Source organism: Nannospalax galili, unplaced genomic scaffold, assembly GCF_000622305.1.
Source record: "Nannospalax galili isolate Female #2095 unplaced genomic scaffold, S.galili_v1.0 scaffold44, whole genome shotgun sequence".
Lineage (NCBI taxonomy): Eukaryota > Metazoa > Chordata > Mammalia > Rodentia > Spalacidae > Nannospalax > Nannospalax galili.
Window position 1 is genome coordinate 4,195,810 of NW_008355789.1, and position 22,285 is coordinate 4,218,094.

At 39.8% G+C, this 22,285-nt stretch overlaps 1 protein-coding gene across 1 annotated transcript in view; it reads left to right on the forward strand.

Moving 5' to 3' along the window:
* Positions 1-22,285, forward strand: part of Usp47 (ubiquitin specific peptidase 47) — a gene marked incomplete in the record, with an annotated part of 118,197 nt that overhangs the window by 85,168 nt on the left and 10,744 nt on the right. The window contains 10 exon segments of the mRNA XM_008853487.3: positions 1,620-1,787; positions 5,115-5,246; positions 5,825-5,901; positions 6,432-6,487; positions 10,418-10,530; positions 11,409-11,513; positions 12,307-12,514; positions 15,063-15,178; positions 17,419-17,538; positions 18,963-19,740. Of these exon segments, the coding sequence (XP_008851709.2) occupies positions 1,620-1,787; positions 5,115-5,246; positions 5,825-5,901; positions 6,432-6,487; positions 10,418-10,530; positions 11,409-11,513; positions 12,307-12,514; positions 15,063-15,178; positions 17,419-17,538; positions 18,963-19,740 (1,873 nt within the window).

A 22,285-nucleotide genomic window follows, 5' to 3' on the forward strand; every position in this document is an offset into this window, starting at 1 on the left:
CTCTCAGGCAGTCCCCTGTGTTCTCAGCCCCTATGGCAGAGGGAGGCCTGAAACAGGCGCTCTCTGGTGGTCTGCTGAGACCACAGTACCCAGATGGAGGTTGGAACCCGCCCTCTCAGGCTGTCTCCAAAGAACTTCTTTTAAAATAAAGAAGGTGGATCAGGCTGGGTGTGGTGATGTACACTTGTAATGGGAGAGATAGAAAGGGAATAACAAGATTCTGGACTGGACCGATTGCTCGGTGGTTAAAGCACTGACTGCTCTTGTAGGTTCAGTTTGCTGCACCCACGTGGTAGCTAACAACCATCCGTAATTCCAGTTCCAGGGGTCCCACACCCTCTTTGCTCTCCATGGTCATTGCATGACATAGGTGCACTTCATTCCCGCAGGCAGTGCACTCATGCACATAAAAATAAATCAAACATAATTTTTTAAAAGAAGATTAAGTTGTGCTTAAGTTAAAGTTAATGTATCATACTTTCCCAAAGGAAGGAAACTTAGATACAGTTTGGTAGGTTCTTTTACTATAGTCTAGAGATCTTGGCTTAGTTGAAGTTTCAAGAACAATCTCTCTGGATTTACTGGACACTTTTGTTTTTTGTTTTCTTGCCTGCTTCTTTGCTTGGAGTTTGGGGATTTTTGTTTTGTTTTGTTTTTTGGTTGGTTTTTGAGACGGAGTCTAGCTATAACTAGACTACATTGGCTTGGAGCTCTCTGTGTAGACCAAGCTGGCCCCAAATCAGCAATCCTTTGCCTCTACAATCCCAAATGCTAAAATCACAGACATGTGCTGCCATGCCCCCAGCTTGAGGCTCAGAAACTGATTTTTCATCTTCATTTTTCTTGAATCAGGCTTCCTTGAGGGAGGAAGAGTGTACTGTATACTAGATCTTGCACCTACAACAGAGTTACTGACAAATACTGTTGCTGTTACATATTACTTGGATGATGCAAGAACTTAATGAAATACCTTACACATATCAGCTTTCATCTTAGATAGTTCTTATTTCAATAAAACCATTTTAGGTGTGTTTATAAAATGTTAAAGGAAAGGAGAGAAAAAGAATTGCTCTGGGATTTCTAACAACTGCAGTTCTTCAGATTAATGTGCTGTGAATAGAAAGTCATAAGGGATAGAAATGTTATGTTGCTGCACCTGTGCAGCCACGCTGTTGTGTTCTCAAGGACAGGTACAGAGTCTTAGTGTTCCTTCTGTTACAGTACCTAGCACAATGATAAACTGAGATAATACTCTGTTGAGACTGAGAACAGAAGATGCTCAGTTTGGAGCTTAGGTTCACTGCTGTGTCAGACTTTGCTGTAGGAAATGATAATGGAAATGTTTACTTTGCTTCGATCAACATAAATGATGTTTAATAAGATTCTGAATTACTGTTTGTGGTGTTAGAATTTTATGGATGGTGGAAATACTTTTAAAATACACTTGGGTTTAATTTTACTTAAGATTCGAGTTTAAAAGGAAACAAGTTATTAAAGTCTAAAAAATGCTTTTATTAATAACATGCTAAACCATAAAAATACTAGAGATATAGGTAAAAATTTTGATGACCATCTTTTCATTATTTGACTTAAATTTTAAGGTAACTGTGTCTTATTAGAAATCTCCGCAGACTGAAAGTTGCACTGACAGTGGAGCAGAGAACGAAGGCAGCTGCCACAGTGACCAGATGAGCAATGATTTTTCCACTGACGATGGCGTTGATGAGGGGATCTGCCTGGAGAGCAATAGTGGAGCTGAGAAGATTTCAAAGCCTGGACTTGAAAAGGTGCCTTTTGTTAAAAGTGCTTTGGTTTGGGGTGCTGAGAGTTAGGCATGCTGGACAAGTAGTCACTAGTCTGTTGTGGTTTTAGATAGGACAGAGAATATATTAATCTGCAAACTTCTGTATTATTCTCTAGCCTCATATTTGGAAACAAAACTCCTTAAAGTTTGTTTTGTGTGTGTGTGTGTGTGTGTGTGTGTGAACTATATTTTAGGAAACACTTCTTACAGGTGGGACTTTTTTGTGTGCATAGCCTCTAGGAGATGGAACTGTGTTAAAAGCTGAATCATCTTAGAATGGGTGCCTAGTAGTCAGGAAACCAAGAGTCTAGTACCACCTCTGCCCCTAGTATTATATAGTAAGTCTCTAAATCTTTTGTCTTCACTGAGTTTTCTCATAGGAGAAAATGAGTGTTGGACTTAATTTGTTTCTTTTTAAAAATTCCAACCATGGGGGCTGGAGAGATGGCTCAGTGGTTAAAAGCACTGGCTGCTCTTAGAGAGGACCCAGGTTCAGCTTCCAGCACCTACATGGCGTCTTACAACTGTCCATAACTCACGTTCCAGGAGATGTGGCAGCCTCTCTGGCCTCTGTGGGCATTGTATGACATGGGTGACCTTACTTACATCCAGGCAGAATACTCATACACATAAAATAAAAACCAATGAAAAAAATAGTTTTTAATTCTGACCATGGAGCACTTCTAAACAGTTAATAACAGAGTTGATCTCCTTGAGGTAGGGAAAGCCAAAACCCTCAGCTTTCCCAGAGCCCTCGACTTTTCCCTTCTCTCCCATAACAGTCCTTGGAAATTCTAGAAAATGTTATAGTCCTTGGATTATAATTTGAAAATCACAGAATTGGATAATATCTGGGATAGAATTTTGTTTTCCCCATATCAGTGATTTTAAGATTTTTATCAAGCAATTTCTTTCAGTTCATGTCACCTCCTTTGTTGAGAGGAGGAACACAGATTTTAGTGTATTAAATAATGAATCATTAACTTGACTCAAGCCACATAGAGTGATTAAATATAAAGAGCTGGGGCAGTATTTAAGAAAAGAGTCTCACCATCCTGAGTCTGTTTTTAGTTCAAGGCCAATATTCTCACCATCGCCACTACCCTTGACCTTTTAAAGCAGATAGGTGAGTGGGGGTTGCCATGCAGCAGATGCGTTAGTACTCTATATATGAGACCATTGCATTGCAGCAGTGCTTGGGGGATGATGGCTGGAGAGCCCACTGTAGTTCCTTGCCTTGCCTGCTTTTGTGCACGATCCTGTCATCTGCAAGTAAAGACAGTTTAACATCCAGTATGTGTGCTTTTTTCTTTTCTTGCCCTTCTGCCCTAGGTAAGACGCCCAGTACAGTGTTGAAGGAGAGTGATAGGAGACAGTATCCTTGCCTTTCCCCTGTCCTAGGAGGAAAGATTTCAGGCTCTTACCATTAGTATAATGCTGTATTTCGGAACCCTTCTCTTTCATATAGGTTGAATTGTCTTTTACTTAATAATATGATACCTACAATTCTGATTTTGAGAGTGATTCCGTTCTATGAATTTACCACCATTGTTATCTAAAAGTTGCTATTTTTAATATTTTCCAGTAAAGTCACTTTTGGACTTTGTAATTGTGATGAAACTTTAAAAATGTATACCTGGTAACCAGGTGCGGTGACATATGCCTGGAATCCCAGCACTTTGGTGGCATAGGCAGGAGGATCTGTACCACTTTGAGGCCTCACTGGTTTACCTAGCAGGTTCCAGCCAGCAAGAGCTACAGGGTGACCCTGTTTAAAAAATAATAAGTAATGTTCTTGACACAAATTCTAAATTTTAGGTAAATTCTGAAACCTCCTATTCCTCATTACTTTGATTAATTTCATCAGTAAAATTTAAACTACACAAGGAAGTTTTCAGGTGTTTCTATAATTTTTTTCTAGAGGTTTCACTGTGTAAAAATTATAGTCAGTAGGCCTGAGTCACCATGCCTGGCTGCTCCCTGTTGTTGAGCTGTAAAGTGCCTAGACTTCTGAAAGAAAAAATGATCAGAGCTAGAGTGCTAGCACATGCTTGTAATCCCAGCACTTAGAAGGCTAATTCAAGCTAATTGAGGCCTACCTAGGGAACAGGGGAACTCAAAGCCAGCCTATTCTACTTAGACCATGTCTCAAAATAAAAGTTTAAAAGAGAACCTGGAATATAGCCAAATAGTTGAGTATCTTTGAGGCCATAGGCCTTGTAGTACAACAGAAGAACAAAGGAAAAGGAAAAGAATCTTGATTCATTATAGGCAGGATTAGGCCCATTTAGATGGTATGGCTCTAGTCTAATTTATAGAAATAGCTTAGTTCTGTATTCATTCTTTTTAATTGTTTATATTTTAATTTATATGTATGTGTTTGTGCCTGCTTTCCTATATGTATACATGTGTGCAGTGCCCATGGAGACCCCAAGAGGGTGTCAGATCCCTTGGAACTAGAGTTATAGACAGTTTTGAGCCACCAATATGTATGCTAGGAACTGAACCAGGTCCTCTGAAGAACAGTACACATACTCTTAACCACTTAGCCATCTCTCCAGTTCTCTATATCATTTCTTATCATAAGCAATAGATAATCAAATTAACATCTTTATGTCACAGATACTATTTAAATACATTAGAAGATATTTCAAATAATCATATCCCTGTGCTCTTTTGTAAAAGAAATAGAATTTTATTTAAAGTGAAAAAGAGGTATTTCAAATAATTATATCCCTGTGCTCTTTTGTAAAAGAAATAGAATTTTATTTAAAGAGAAAAAGCGCACACCTTTAATTCCAGCACCTGGGAGGCAGAGGCAGGCAGATTTCTGTGAGGCCAGCCTGGTCTACATAGTGAGTTCCAGGACAGCTGAGGCTATAGGGAGACCCTATCTCAAAAAGACAGAAAAAGAGAGAGAGAGAGAGAGAGAGAGAAAGCTGTATGTTTGTAGTATCTTGATCTTGACTGTGCAAATTAGAACACCCTTATATTTAGTACCTGCCTCCAAGATTTCAGATGGTTATTTTTTACATAAATATATGTTTGTGTTTATAGATATATATAGTTACAAAGATTACAAGGTAGCATAATTAAAATGTGAAGGAATATACTGAATGAGGCTGGTGAAGCTTGTGGCATATAGATTTGGTGACATGCCATTTTAATGTTACCTAAGAGGTAAGCTGATCTATAATAGATAGCTATTCATGTTATTTCACTCTGCATCAGTAGGGAATAGGGGATTTTCAAATAAGGGTTTTTGTAATTGTCGTCTCTTCTCTTCCAAATCTCTTTTCTTTGCCCTTAGAATTCCCTGATCTATGAGCTCTTCTCTGTGATGGTACACTCGGGGAGTGCTGCTGGAGGTCACTATTATGCTTGTATAAAGTCATTCAGTGATGACCAGTGGTACAGCTTCAATGACCAGCATGTCAGCAGGGTAAGGTGGTGTCTTCATTACACTGAAGACTGCAGTCAAGATGTTAACTCATTGACAGTGGGGTTTATTTAAAGCAGACATATGTGCCTGATGATGTGTCCCAAGTCCCATATCTAGTTAATCTTTGATTATCAGTAAATTTCCTTGTTTTCTTTTATTTGCACTTGCTAATATTTTCAAGATAGACTATCCATTTTCTTCTGTCTCCCAGCTTTCCTTTATATATATTTCTTGTACTTAATGTGGGACTAAGAGCCCTTGAAACACTTACTGGCATGGCCATGGATATACTCTGAACTGGTATCTGTGTGATCCATCTTGAAGATGTCAGGTAGCATTTAACTTTGAGGCTAAAAGACTGGATAAGAACTGGGCGTGGTGATTCACACCTGCAGTTCCTAGCAATGGGGAGGCTGGGGCAGAGGATTGCCAAGAGTTCAAGGCCAACCTTGGCTACAGAGTGAGATCCTGTCTCAAGAAAAAGCAAAAACAGTCTAAAAGATTGAGATACATATTTAATTGACATCAATGTAGTGGTGTCATCAGTTTTTACAAAAAAGTACCTTTACACTATTTAGATAACACAAGAAGACATTAAGAAAACACATGGTGGGTCTTCAGGAAGCAGAGGGTATTATTCCAGTGCTTTTGCAAGGTAAGCAATATCCTGAATTTTAGTGCTTATGCATTTGAATTAATTATAGCTTCTCTGTTTTTATCAAGAAAAATTTAATCAAGGGTCAGCAAACTGCTGACCAAATGCAGCCCATGCTCACATTTTGGGAGAAGGTTTTATTGGCCCCTGACACAGCATCAGTGCTCTGTAATGGCCGACGCTCTCACACTGTAGCATGGTGGAGGGGCTGCAGCACAGACCATCTGCTGTGCAGCTAAATAATTTGCCTACTCCTGATTTAGCTCCAGTTGCCGTTGTGGCATACAGCTGTGTTGAAAACTTTACTATGACCAAAAGGGGGTATGTAATCTTTTCATAAATTTGTCGTTAAGAACAAAGGGGGTTTTCCTTTCTTTCTGGAATGTTTAAATTTTAATATATCTGTGAACAGTGATGTGACTTTCTGATTATTTGAAAGAAAACCCTAATGTTTCAAATACATATTTGATGCTTGTAAGTGGAATCTTTACCATGTTTGGGGGCCTCAATCTGTGTTCTCTTTCTACTAGCTCCACAAATGCATACATGCTGATATATAGACTGAAGGATCCAACAAGAAATGCAAGTATGTTAACCTGTTACAAGTTCATGTGCAAGTTTTGCAAACATAAATAACTGTTTTTAGGTGATGGAACAATTAATAGGGTTTGGGTTTTTTGTTTTTTTGGTGTTTTTGTTTTATTTTTTATTTTTTTTGGTCGTTTTGAGACGGTCTCCCTGTAGCCCCAGTTGTCCTGGAACTCACTATACAGAGATCTGCCTGCCTCTGCCTCCTGAGTGCTGGGATTAAAGACATGCGCCACCACGCCTGGCTTTTTTTTTTAATGCCTGGCAGAATGAATTACAAACTACAGTGAAGTAATACAAAATGATTTTTAAAGAAATAGGAAAAAAGGCTGTGGAAATGGACATGCACTATAATTCTAACTACTTGACTGAGGCAAGAAGATTTCAAGTCTGAAACCTGCTGGGCAGTTTAGCAGGACCTTGTCTCAGAATAGTAATTTTCAAAGGAGCCTCAGTGACAGAGTGCTTTTTGTAGCTTCCACAAATCTCTGAGTTCCACTCTCTAATACCATTGTGGGGAAGGGTGATTTTTGGAATGCTTCTGAATACACTTTCTCATTAGGTGCTGTACTCTGTACAGTTTGGTGCTGTGATGAGCCCAGCCCTTGTAGCACTCACAACTTAGCATCTGCGTAACCTAGAGCAAGTCACTTAACCTTTCTGAGTCTTTCCAGATCTGTCTGTAAAGTGAAAATAATAGTATATTTTACCGTCTTATAAATGAACGAAGTAGGGCTGGGCATGATAGCCCCACGGCTTTAATCTCAGCACTCGGGAGGCAGAGGCAGGTGGATCTCTGTGAGTTCAAGGCCATCCTGGTCTGTGTAGCAGTTTGGCCAATGGGGCTACCGATAAGACCCCGTTTCAAAAAATTCGATAGTAGGGGCTGGAGAGAGAGCTCAGTGGTTAAGAGCACTGACTACTCTTGCAGAGGACCCGGGTTCGATTCCCAGCACCCACATGGAGGCTATGAGCCATCCTTAACTCCAGTTCCAGGGGAATCCGAAGCCCTCTTCTGACCTCCACGGCATTGCACAACACAGATGCACTCACATACATGCAGGCAATACACTGATATACATAAAAATAAAATATTTTTATAAAAATTTAATAATAAATAAATACAATGCAAAATACATATCGTGTCATTTATCTAGTATCCAGTGAAAACTCAGGTTTACTGTTATTTTCTTCAAACTTTGGGAATGTTAGTTAACTAACAGTTTGAGTGGGAACTCCTGGTGGCCTGAAATACTTTAGAAAATGGTTTAAACTGGGCACCGTGGTGGTGCACGCCTTTAATCCCAGCACTTGGGAGGCAGAGGCAGGCAGATCTGAGTGAGTCAAGGCCAGCCTGGTCTACATAGTGAGTTCCTGGACAGCTGGGACTACAAGGAGACCCTGTCTCAAAAAGACCAAAAAAAAAAAAAAAGGTTTAATATCTAAAGTTAAATATCTCTGGTTATTTGATTGAAAAGCAAATAAGTTTTCATTAAGTCTAGTATGCATCCTTTATTATGTGTTAATTATATGAAGAACGGGGTAGGGCAGGTGACAGCAAGATGACTCAGCAGATAAAGGCATAGGCATCTGCCACCAAGTCTAATGACCTGACTTCTATTCCCAGAATCCACATGGTGGAAGGAGAAAACTGACTCCATAAAGTTTTCCTCTGACCTTTATGCCATGGTGCATGCCCACACATACACTCAAAAATAACTAAACGTAAAAAAAAATCACAGAAATAATCCCGATTATAAAGCAATTTGTCTTTTTTATTTTTTTAGTCATTACTATAAGTATTATACTATAAATAAAATTATAGTTCTTAGGGCTGAGAGATGGCTCAGATACTTTTAAAAATCACTGTTCTTGCAGAGGACCCAGATTTGATTCCCAGTACTCACACGGCGACTAGCGACCGTCCATAACTCCAGTTCCACGGGAATCCAATGCCCTCTTTTGACCTCCACAGCATTGCACAACATGTGTGCACTCACATACATGCAGGCAATACACTCATACACATAAAATAATAATAAATAAAATTCTTTAAATTCTTTTTGGACTTTTTCTTGCTAATTCATACTGATTCATAGTTGCAACTAGGGTAGGATGTGTGTATTTGTGCCTATAGATATGCACACAAATGATGTGTCCATATTCTTCCTTTAATAATTAAAAAGGTAGTCACTGTGTATTAGTTACTTTTCTGTTGCTGTGATAATACACTGACAAGGCAACTTACAAAGGGAAGAGGGGTTTTTTGGAATAAGCATCCATCACGGTGGGGAGGCCTGGTGCCAGAGGTGTCCGGAGCACAAAGCTGAGCACTCACATCTTCAGACTCACAAGAAGCAGAGTGAAACTGGAAATGCAGCAAGGCTTAACAACTCTCAGAGCCCATCCCCAGTGACGTGCTTCCTCCAGCATGGTCATACCTCCCAGAGGTTCCACGACCCCCATGAACTGGGGACCAAATGTCTAAATACTTGGAGCCCATAGGGGGCACTCATTCAAACTACTACACACTGTCTTTGATTTCAACATATTTTCTTCTTTAGAGGGCTGCCATGCTCTTAGTAAATCTGTGTTACCCATTTAATGTTTTTTGTGAACCTCTATTAGATTGTGAATTCATTTAGTGCCAGACTTAGGACTTGGTTGTCTTTTCAACAAAGGCATATTGCAGGACATGTAGGTTTACTGGAAGAAAAGAAAAAGGGATTACAATAAGAAGTTATTTCAGAACAGAAAGTTAAGAACAGAAATAAGCAGTTATACTTTATCATCAAGATGTCATACTCTCAGTGATCATCCAGTCACGGATACCTGGAGGCAGAGCCAGGACTATAATTCATGTCTTCTGTAGAGCCAGCCTTCCAGTAGTGCAGTGCTTCAGCCGTCCTTTACAGACTCCTCAGCTCTAGTTCTGGGACAAAGCACCAGAGGGCGCTGCATCACATGACCGGGAGGGCTTTTGAGCTGGATAACAACAGGACTGTGCCAGCATGGAAGTATTTTTAAGACTGGAACTGATGTCTGGAATCATTGTGTTTTTGCTTTCCACAGTTCCTTTTGACATTTATTGTTCTCCCTAAAGTCAAATAAATCATTGGCTTTATTAAGCAATATCATAATTCAGTGTTTTTCAATATTATGTTTTAAGTTAAATGTAAAGTTAAAAATCATTAAGGAAGTTTTCTAAAATTATTTAAATGTAGTAGTATTTTTATGTGTACCTTTTTCATTTATTGTTTTAAAGTAGCATTCAGAAATGCTAATTACTTTATAAAACAAAAAACTGACAGAGAAATATAAGAGATGAGTTATCAGTCTTGTGACTCTGCCTTCTTTAGGCAGACTGAAGAATGAAGGGAAGACAAACAGTTAGAGGAGAGAACAGTAAGTCACATTTGCTGCAGCAACTGTAATATTGATTGATTTGTATTATATTCTGGGTGATGACTTTGTGGGCCAGGAGTCTCTTAATAAAGAGGCCTAGGTCTAGACAAGTAACCTTGCCCAAGGCCGCAGGGTTCCATGGTGATGGCATAATCTGAAATGAATTTATTTTCAAATTTCTGAGGTTTTCTTTTTTTTTTTTTTTAATTCTGAAATCTTGCTAGGTGTGGTGGCACTTGTCTGTAGTCCCAGCACTTGGGAGGCAGAGGCAGGCGGATCTCTGGGAGATCTGTGGGAGATCTGTCTGAAAAAGACCAAAAAAAAAAAAGTTGTTTTAAAAAATCTAGAATTTTGAGCCATTTTGGTAATTATATGAATTTAAAAAAAATATTAGGTCTGACTGGTTTCATTATCAATATCTCTTCAATCCTGCCTGGAAGAAACTTGTGTTCCAAGTTGAGAGAAGGGTACATATTTCCATGGGACACTGAGTGACATTTTTTATCCTGTTTGTTACTGACAGAATTTCTAGAGGTGGATGAATACCCAGAACATATTAGAAGCTTGGTGCAGAAGGAGCGAGAACTGGAAGAACAAGAGAAGAAACAGCGAGAGATCGAACGTAATACATGCAAGGTCAGGCTCACAACTTTGCTTTAGTTGAGAAGTGCCGTGGAAGCGTGTGTGTTTCATAATCTCCTCACCTGATAACTTGTTCTGTGGTTCTGTGGACAGCTGTGCCATTGTGGGCATTAAAAAATAGTGTGACTTTCCAGCAAAGGAGTGATTTGATTTGATGCAAAAAGAACCAGTGCTTATGCTGGTGTGGCTGCGTTGAGGTGGGCATTCTCATATCCTCACTAAAGAAGAAAAAACTGTGTGGACTATCTGAATAGAGCTGGCCAAGCAGGTTGCACACTGTTAGTGTCCTGCTGCTGCTGGCTTGCAGTGCACTCAGTAAACTGTTCTTCTTAAGAACAAACAGCAAAACCTTAGGCTGGACATGGCACTTAATCCCAGCCCTGGGGAGGCAGAGGACAGCTTGGTCTACAGAGGAAGTTCCAGGCCTGCCAGGGCTACAGAGTGAGACCCTATCTTTAAAAAGGAAATTAAAAAAAAAAAAAAAAAAAACTCAAGCAAATTCACAAGTTCATGTTCTTGGAGACAGTTTCTCCTATAGAAATATCCTAGTGAAATTATCACAGATACTTTAAAAATCTTGACCAGAGCACATTAATCATACTATTTTCCAAATTAGAAAACAGAAACAACCTGAATATAATGTCAGTATATACTTACATGGATGTAGTCATCAAAAGTAATATTTTGAATGTTTCGAGACACATGATTTGGTCATTATCAATTTGGGAGAAATACAGTAAGAGAAAATAATCCCAATTATGTTTTTTTTCTTAATTACACTATTTTGACAATTAGGAAAAATACTGTCTGCAAAAAAATTCAGCTATAACACTTGGCCTCCGGAATTGATAATGGTATTTTATATTTTGTAGATAAAACTATTCTGTTTACATCCTGTGAAACAAGTAATGATGGAAAATAAATTGGAGGTTCATAAGGATAAGACGTTGAAGGAAGCAGTAGAAATGGCTTATAAGGTATGTTTAATTGCATGGTTGTCCTTTAATTTTCATGACTCCCAAGTCTTATTAAAGCTAATGTGTAATACAAGTGCTTTTAGTGGATTTCACTCACAGCCTGTTGATAAGTCTTACTGTCCTTTGGAGTACACCCAGTTCATCCTCACTTTCAAAGTCAGTTAACCTTTCTGAATCCCAGAATTAGAATTAGAAATGTAATGTTTATTTGTTCTTTCCATTCATTTAGGAGGTTTCTCTTGAGTGAGTGCCCTGTGTATGAGCCATCAGAGATACCAGAGGAAAGATAAGGCTTTGGCCTGGAGGACTTTGTTATCCAGTGGGAGAAAATTTAATCTCACAATTTGCAATTATTTTATTGTTTGGATGTTACAAAGTAAATCCGTAGTGTATATTGAGATGATTTATTCTGAAACTATATCCATGATACAGTTATAGTTTGTATTGTTTTGTATTGCATAGTTTGTATTATTTTAGGAATAAGGACAGATGGTCTTAGCCAGGCATGGTTTGGTTATACCTGTAATCTCAGCACTTGGGAGGTAGAGACAAGAGGATTAGGTGTTCAAGGTCATCCTCAGCTACATAATGAGTTCAAGGACAGCCTGGGCTACATGACACTCTCTCTCAAAAAAAAAGATATATATATATCTATAAAAAAAAAATCTCTATAACTTGATATGAATAATATTTTTAGATTTTACTGTTTATAAGGGTCTGTTGGTAGGATTACCACACATTAAACTAAAACACTCAATTTTTTTCCTTTTGTTGGGGGACTGTTTTCTCTCAGATGATGGATTTAGAAGAGGTACTACCCCTGGATTGCTGTCGCTTAGTTAAATATGATGAGTTTCATGACTACCTAGAGCGATCATATGAGGGAGAAGAGGACACACCAATGGGTCTTCTCCTAGGTGGAGTCAAATCCACATACATGTTTGATCTGCTACTGGAAACAAGAAAGCCTGATCAAGTTTTCCAGTCTTACAAACCTGGAGGTAAACAGTTTAAACTTATTTTGAGTTATATTGGCCTTAAGAATTTTTGTGATAAAATGTATTGTTCATAGAAATGAATATTATGTAATTTTTTTTGTTGTGTTCTTAAAATGTTCATAATTTTGACAGGCTGGGACATAGTTAGCAATGAGTTTGGAATTAAGTTCTCGTTTATGCCTGGCTCGATGGCTCATGCCGTGATTCCAGCACTAGGGAGGCTAAGGTAGGAACGTCACAAGTTCAAGCTCTACCTGGGCTGCAAAGTGAGTTCAAGATGAGCCTGGGCACATTTGTTGGACCTTGTCTTAGATAATAAAAAACAATAAAAATATTTTTAAGTTCCATATACAGAATTTTGATAATGAGCAACAGCAACAGAAAACCACCCAGCTCAGTCTCAGTGGAATTTTTTGTCTTTAATATATGGTATTGAATTATCCAATACTGAATGACTGGCAAGCCCTGAATTAACAGCTCAACTCTGAAAACTGTCTCCATCTTTTTCTCCTCCTCTTCTCTCTTTCCCTTCTTTTCCCTCCTTCCCTCTCACATCCTCCTTTACCTGGCTTCCTCCTTCCTCTGTCTGCCCGAAAAAGTATATACCCATCAAGTCTCTGGAGTAGATACTGTTTCAGGATCCCTTTGGAGGGGTGAATTCGTGTCCCCAATCAACGCTGTAATCTCCACCTCTTTTCTACTTCTGTAGAGCTTTTTCCTCTTTTCGTTCATTGCATGTAGCATAGTGACTTTAGTGTGAATGTTTTTCTTTGAAACTGTATTGGAAAGTAAAATGCAAAGCCCATAGTTTCTCAGGAGTGGGCCCTAAGAACAGCTTCATGGTCTTTCCCATATCCCCAAGTGTTCTAATAATCACTTATGTAGAACTCAGTTTTTAAGATAATTTTACAGCGGGTGTGGTGGCGCACACCTTTAGTCCCAGAACTTGGGAGGAGAGGCAGGCAGATCTCTAAGTTCAAGGTCAGCCTGGGACTACATAGAGACCCTGTCTCAATAAAAAGACTTCAAGAAAAGATAATTGTATAAAATTCTATTGGATCTTGACCCTAAGTGCTTGCATCTTTGGTAAGCAACATTTCAGACTTAGCTTCTGGTTTTTTTGTTCCTCAAATTTACATTTAGAAAAATTTATTTTGTCCTAATATTCTATTTCTAATGGAACCTGTATGCCTCTGTTTTATGAAAACTCCTCTGTTCAAAGTATATTAAGTATAATGTTCTTCCAAGAAGCCTCCCTGCCTCTCTTAAAGTCAGAAAATTTCATATCTGAAAACTTGGTGACGCCTGCTTCAGTCAGACTCTGCTCTTTGTGTAGAGTTCCTTTGAGGAACTGTGAGTAAGGTAGAAAACAAAGGAGTCAGTAATAAAGTCATGGATAGAGGCACTCGCCACAAGCTTGAGGACCTGAGCTCAGTCCTAGGAATCCACATGGTAGAAGAAGAGAACCAACTCATACAAGTTGTCCTCTGACCTCCACATGTACACAGCCTCTCCATGCACACTAAATAAATGTAAAGAAATTTAAATATTTTTTTAAAAGCTTTGAATGTAACTATGAATTGTAGAACTTAAGGAGTCTTTCTTAGTCATGATCAGGATCTTAGAATATTTTGTCATTTACGTGAACAACTTAGGGGAAGAATGAAAGACTGATATGTGTGAGAGGTTAAAACAATGACTGTTAAATGTGGTTCTTGACAGCTGTTTCTTTTTCATTAAAAGTTTAGCTTGAAGCTGGGCATGGTGGCACACGCCTTTAATCCCAGTATTTGGGAGGCAGAGGCAGGTGGATCTCTGTGAGTTCAAGGCCAGCCTGGTCTACATAGTGAGTTCCAGGACAGCTGGGGCTACAGGGAGATCCTGTCTCAAAAAGACAAAAAAAAAAAAAAAAAAGTTTAGTTTGAGCATGGTCCAAAAACACAAGAAAAACAGACAAACATTAAATGTATATATACACAGACCAATTTTTCTTTAGACTTTTCCATTGGATTTGAAGTGTAAGGTTTGAAGAGAGGAACAATCTGGTAAATGACTTAATGAAGGCTGTTGAAAAGAAATTTGGTTTCTCTCTATCCCCTTCCCTTGTTTTCAGTCTCTACTTATCTTTACTTAGTGTTGGGATTTTGGTTTCCAATTGGAACTCTGCATTTGTATTTTACACTTGGTCCTAACCAGAAGACCAAGAAGCAGCTGGATTTGTATTTTTAATACACTTAATAAATTTGACTGTGGCGCTATATTTTAGAAGAAATAAAACATTTTTTAAAAGTCACTTTTTGGCTTTTCTGTGTAATCCATAGTGCGTAAGTCAAAAATAATACTTCCACTTTTGTATATATATTTGTTAATATTGTGATGAGTTGTGAACAAGTTCAGTAACATGTATGTATGTAATATGAAGTACTATGTTGGGTAATTAGAAAATACTATTTTTGCCATCCATGAGAAACACATTTAGAATTCACTGCTCATGGGAAATATGTTTAGAAAATAACCTTCAGCTCTGTCTCCCTGTCCTCCAATGTGATAGAAGTGATGGTGAAAGTTCATGCTGTTGACCTGAAGGCAGAGACTGTCGCTGCTCCTGTAACTGTCCGTGCATACTTAAATCAGACAGTTACAGAGTTCAAACAGCTGATTTCAAAGGTAAGCTCTAAAATTAGTCCATAAATACTTTTTAAGTACTTGCTCTGCGTGAGACTGGATGGTAGTCTTGAGTAAGACTTAAGTTCTTCCCTAAGGAGGTAGTATTGATAGTCAGGACACAACAGCAGTGGGAAAAGAGACACCAGATAAAACAGCCAGCCAAGTGTAGAGGTCAGAAGGCATGAGGCAGTGTCTAGGATGTGACTGGAGCTGGATCTGTGTGAAGTGCATGCCTACCTGGAGGTGTGAATTTGGTTTGTCTCACAGAGGGCTGTGAGCAGTAGGCACAATAGGAAGGAGAGGCTCTGTGTTTGTTTTCAGTGCAGCAGTGCTCTATCACATCTGTGCTGTAGAGTGGTAAGACGTGGCACTAACCTGGGGTTCCAGGTGCATTGAGGGTGAGTTTGGAGTGCCAGTGAGGAAGCTGCTCAGATAATTCAGGTAAAGGCATATGGCTAGAGCTGAGACAAAATAGAGATTGTAAGTGAGGTTGCATAAGGACACTGTACTAGTCATTGCTAGATTTCAAAGAAAGGAGCATAGATGGCCTGGGTATAGATAGGGCTTTTTTGTTCAGTTGGGTTTTTTTTGTTTGGTTTTGCTTTTTGGTTTTATTGAGACAGGGTGTCTCTGTAGCCCCAGCTGGCCTGGAGTGCACTATTTAGACCATGGTGGCCTAGATCTCACAGAGATTCATCTGCCTCTGCTTTCTGAGTGTTGGGATTAAAGACTTGTGCCACCATGCCCAGCCTTGGTTGGGCTTTTAATTTTTTTTTTCACTACATTTTGTGTGTGTGTGTGTGTGTGTGGGTGTGTGTGTGTGTGTGTGTGTGCACGCTTGCACGTGCGTACATTCACCACAGTATACTCAGGCTTGACAGCAAGCATCTTTACCCACTGAACCATCTCAGTGCTGACTGAAAGGTAGCGATGTATTGATAGCAGTAAAGTAGTGAGGTGAGGAAGCCAAGGTAACCGGCGGTGACGGATCAACAGGACTCCATTACATGAGCTGGCGCTGAGAACATGGAATAGTAAGATGATAAAACATCTAGATTTCCTTGGGCAAGTGGACTGGACCATTTCAGATGTGATGATTATCATTTCAAGGGTCGCATGTGCTATAGAACCTGAGCCCACAAACGGGCAAAATTTTACCAGGTTCCTAAACTTCAGGTGAAATTGTTCAGTAATTGCAAGTCAGAAAGTTTTGGTGCTTTTTTTTTTAAAGTCTAGTTTACAGCCATTTGTCTTACTAGAGTAATCTTGTCTTTGAGTTCATTATCTCGGAATTTAAATTCTGTTAAACAGAGCTTCCTTGACCATTAATAGGTAAGTACTTTGTGAAAATGTGAGAGCGCTAAGGTTTGATGGTCATTAGTGTACATGTTTAAAAAAAATAATGACTTGCAGCACCTCTACCAGAGGTATGACATCAAGAAACAGATCATGTTGTATGGTCCTACTTTATGATCAGATTGCTCATAACTTCATGCCAGGGTGATAATAAGTGCCATGTGTAAAATTACAAGCACTGAGATGGGATTTTAGAAAGCTGAAGATCTGTTAGTCCACTCCCTGATGAAGCTAATAATCCTAGGGAAATTTGTAAAGAATAAGTGTAGCAATAAAGCATTGTGTCAACAAGTAAATGTTTTAAAGTATATGTAGACTGCTTGGCTACCTGCTTATTTCATATGAAATTCATAGGATGACTCCAAAAATTAAGGATACAGAATCTCAGAATAATGTATCAAATTTATTCTCATTTTGCACAAAGGAAAATGAATTTAGTAAAACCTCACAGAATACAGCTACCAAAAGCCCAGACAGTAGAAAGTGAAAGTATGCTGTGAGCTCTCTGAGTCATTTATTTCATGAGGAATGATGTCACCTCACCTGTGTGGCAAGTTTGAGGCAAAGTGCCTTTTACCTTTAAAACCATGCCAGGGCCTCATTTACAAGTGTCACTTTGTTCCTCTATGTTAAAGCATAAATAATAAGAATGTGTGACTAAGTACATTTCTGTACAGTTTCCCAAAACTTTCAAATCTCTATTAAAATATTTTTCTTTTTAATCTCTCTGTAGTATCAGAGAGGAGGAGAGGGTATTAGGACTGGGGCCCAGGGTCCTGCTTGCCTACACTTAGGAACTCAGCCCTGTCTTCTTTCCCCACCTCACTAAAGCTGAGCAGAATTCCTCTAGAGAAGTCCACTCTTACTGAACACTCTCATTGCAGGCCACACATCTGCCTGCTGAGCCCATGCGGATAGTGCTGGAACGCTGCTACAACGACCTGCGCCTTCTCAGTGCGCCCAGCAAAACCTTGAAAGCTGAAGGGTTTTTCAGAAGTAACAAGGTATGTTGTCTACTTTGCCATTGCTGTTTTCTGTGCTGACAGTAAATGAAAGGAAGTTCAGTGTTACAAGCTTGTGTCTCACACCTGGCATTATCCTTAGTCTGTCTGTCCGATGTAACCTTTTATACTCACACAGCTTCCCAGACACTCCTTTCCTTTGTGGGCAGAAGCGGTCAGGCCTCCTTCTCTCCACCTCCATCTTACTGGTTCTTTTCTCCTGTTACTGTGCACTTCATTTGCAGTGCTGGTTCTCCTCTCCCTGCATTAGTGTTTCAAGCTCTGAATTAGTCCTGCCTCTCTGGTGAAGGCTTTGTGGTTGACTCCACCCACCATGATGATAATGTCTTCTTAATTTTCATCCTCAGACTCCCTTAAGATAGTCCTTCATGCCAAGTCAGAGGCCTGCCTCATGCTCAGAAAATTACAGCTGTGAAGTCCTTCAGCCCTGTTCCCTTTGCCTTCTCATTTCTCTCTGTTGGAGAGGAGAAAGAGGAGATGATCTTGTTTTACATCTCGCTGTCGTTCTGTATTCCTCATTTACCATATTTACCCCAAATGTCACACGTTCACTCTAAATAAATTGCATCCCAACTATTCCTGGTTGCCACCTTTTACTCACAGCTCTTTCTGGTCTCTTTCATCTTAGTTCACCCTAGTCTTACCCCTACTTCTCCTGCATAGTATCATTTTATCAATCCTATATTTCCTTCCAATACTTGTATATGTGTGTGTGTGTGTGTGTGTGTGTGTGTGTGTGTGTGTGTACCCAAGTGTACAAAACTTTTAAAATGTCTAATCCATGGGCTGTTGAAATAGCTCAGCAGGTAAAAGTACTTGCTTGCTATCAATCCTACAATCTGAGTTCCAAAGGTGGAGAGACAGAATTGGCTTCCTGAAGTTGTCATCTGACCTCTGCACACATGCCACATACACATACACATACATACACATGCACACACTAAATAAAAAAATCTTTATTTTTTAAAGTAATCTAATCCATACTAGTGCTCTTTCTGTCCGAAAGAGCACTATATTTTTTTCACTTAAGTGATTAGCTCATAGTCTTGATTTGTAACTCTTATTGCATATTAACAGTGTCATCTTCTTACGCAAACCAACATGATGATTGCCAAATCTGTGGTTAAGTTTTGTTTTGTTGTTTTGTTTGAGACAGGATCTCTTAGTTAGCCCTAGCTGGCCTTGAACTCACTGCATAAACCAATCTAGCCTTGAACTTGTGGTAATACTCCTGCTTCTGTTCTTGAAGAACTGAGATTATAGATGTATGCCATCATTCCTGGCCAAGACTATGTATATTGTCGCACATTATAAACTGTCTTGTATTGATGTGATGTCATTCTTCTGATCAACAAGAATGTCACTGAAATTATTTATGCAAAGTAACCCTGTGACTCACTATTTAGGTGTTCGTTGAAAGTTCCGAGACTCTGGATTACCAGATGGCCTTTACAGACTCTCACTTATGGAAACTCCTGGATCGACATGCAAATACAATCCGGTTATTTGTTTTGCTCCCTGAGCAATCTCCAGGATCTTATTCCAGAAGGACAGCTTACCAGAAAGCTGGAGGTGATTCTGGTAATGTGGACGATGATTATGAAAGAGTCAAAGGACCTACAGGGAACCTAAAATCTGTGGACGCCATTCTAGAAGAAAGCACTGAAAAACTCAAAAGCTTGTCACTGCAACAGCAGCAGGACGGCGATAATGGGGACAGCAGCAAAAGCACTGAGACAAGCGACTTTGAAAACATTGAATCCCCTCTCAATGAGAGGGACTCGTCCACCTCTGGGGACAATAGAGAACTCGAGCAGCACGTTCAGACTTCTGACCCAGAGAACTTTCAGTCTGAGGAACGCTCGGACTCGGATGTGAATAACGACAGGAGTACAAGTTCAGTGGACAGCGACATCCTTAGCTCCAGCCACAGCAGTGACACTTTGTGCAATGCAGACAGTGCGCAGATGCCGCTGGCCAATGGCCTCGACTCCCACAGCATCACAAGTAGTAGAAGAGCTAAAGCAAACGAGGGGAAGAAGGAGACATGGGACACGGCCGAGGAAGACTCCGGGACTGACAGCGAGTACGACGAGAGCGGCAGGAGCAGGGGAGAAGCACAGTACGTGTACTTCAAGGCTGACCCCTACGTTGCGGATGAAGGCTCTGGGGAAGGACACAAATGTATGTATCTGAGAAGGAAAGATCTGAGAAACAGCACCACTGTGTTTCTCACTCTAAAATTTTAATTTAGAATTCAGTACTTACCTCTAAGAGTACCTAGAGCTCTGTGGACTATAAGATAGTTCAGTTTTCTTTCATTCCCAGTGCAGTACATTAGGGAGTAATTATATCAGAATGTTGGAGAATTAAGTAAGAGTTTCAGTACTGGGAAAGTATATGGGAAAGAATGCTAAGAAATATTTTTAAAGTAACATACTCCCTCTCATCCAAAGAAGCCAGATGCTTTAGAAATCGTTGTTTCAGAACTTCGTACATGCATGTAATGTGTTTTGATCAAATCCATCCCCAACTCGTTCCCCTCGATTTCTTCCCAGCCTCCCCCTCTTCCCTCCCAACTTCATGTGTTCTGCTTCTAAACCCGCTGAGTCCACCTAGTGTCTCTGCCTGTGTGTGCATGCGTGTGGGACTGTCTACTGCAGCAGGCATAGCCTCTTGGGGGCCACATCCCTAAAGAAGACTGATTCTCCTTCCCTCAGCAGCCATCAGTTGCCAGTAATCTTAAGTAGGGGTGGGGCTTCATAAGCAAATGAACATCTGTTTCACTGCAGATGTCCACCACCTTTGGCACTTAGTCTTTTCATCCTCTCTTCTGAGCTATCCCTGAGCCTTGAGGGAGGGAATGTGATGTAGATGTCCCATTTAGAGCTGAGTATTCTACAGTCTACAGTCTCTTATTCTCTGCATGTTGACCAGTTGTGAGTCTCTGTGTTAATTACCATCAACTATAAAAAGAAGTTTCTCTAATGCAATGTATGATGATAAAACCTCAGAAGGCAGTTTATTGCAATGTCCATTTAGCAGAATTATAGTATTAGATTCTTCCCTTAGGGCCTACAACCTAGTCAGCCATTGGTTTGGGGGCCAGTTACAGTACTGTCATGAGTTCCTTCTTGTGGAGCAGACTTTAAATGTAATCAGAAAGTGATTGATTATTCCCATAACATTCGTACCACAGCTGGGTAAAACTGTTTAGTACTTTTCTTCCCTGGTAGTGTGCATAGTACCTTCCAGCACTATGAAAGCTAGCCACTAGCTCCATATGAATGAAGCTCCAGGTCAGTACCATTTGATTTCTCCATGTTCTGTGACTCAAGTTTGTGGTATCTTCAGTAGTAGGGTCTTAGCATTAAGTTGTGGAGGATAACCATAGAAAGGGTTATGGAGGGAGTTTGAATTGTCATTTGGCCGTCATCATCCCCACCCCACCCCACTCTTACCCCCGTGCTGCTGGGGATGGAACTTGGTGCTTTACCACTAACCCATATCCTGGCCCTTTTAATTTATGAATTTTGTTAATTTTAGTTTGATACTAGAAACTCAAGGTTCTTGATTTTAAAAAGTCTCCTAAGAAATGGAAGAGATTAGTCAGTGTGGGCTTTTGGGACAAGCAGTAATAGTAAAAACTTACACGTTGTAACACTGTATACATTTTTTTTAAAAAACTTTTGGAAAGGACTTTCACAAAACCTCAGGCTAAAGATAACCAGGATCAAGATTCAATTTCTTTTCAAGTATTAAAGAGAAATAGCTAAAAAGTGAAATATTTAGCATTACTCTTTAACAAAGTATATATTAGCTGGGTGTGGTGGTGCTCACCTTTAGTCCCAGAGCTTGGGAGACAAATGCCTATGGCCTTCTGGCCAACCAGCCAGACTGGCTAACTCCAGGCTAATGAGAGATCTGGTCTCCAAAGACATGGTAAACAGCTCCTGAGGAGTGACACCCGAGATTGCTTTCTGTCCTTCACATGCAGGCAGCACATTTGTATGTACATATAATACGTATAGAAAGAGAGAAATTAATAAATGTAAAATCTTTAACACAATGTAGTCTTTACCTGGGGAGTGTAAGGGGAACACAAGCCACTATTGTTTTTAAAGTGCTTTGCTTCATATATTCTGAAAAGTATCTCTCTTTTTTTTTTTTTTTTTTTTTTTTTGAGACAGGGTCTCCTTGTAGCCCCAGCTGTCCTGGAACTCACTATGTAGACCAGGCTGGCCTAGAACTCACAAAGATCTGCCTGCCTCTGCCTCCCAAGTGCTGGGATTAAAGGCGTGCGCCACCACGCCCAGCTGAAGAGTATCTTTTAGATGAAAGTAGTAGAAATTATGAAATCAGCAATAAAAGTCCATAAGGATGCTTTTAACTAGTTAGATACAAGTAACACCAGAATCATATGGCATCCATGTATTCATCTTGCAGAAAGCCAAAGGTGAAAGTGTGGATTTCTGGCCAGTATTACAATACAGCTTTTAAGTTTCTGTGGAGGTATTACCGCATGTCTTAGTGAGCTTTCTCTTGCTGTGATAAAACACTGAGCAGAACCAACTGGGGGAGGAAAGGGTTTATCGTTTCTTTATATTTATCTTTTATTTTATCTCACATCTCCCAGGTCATCATTTATCACTGAGGGAAGCCAAAGCAGGAACTCAGGGCAGGAACCTGGAGCACAGACCATGGAGGATGCTGCTTACTACTGGCTTGC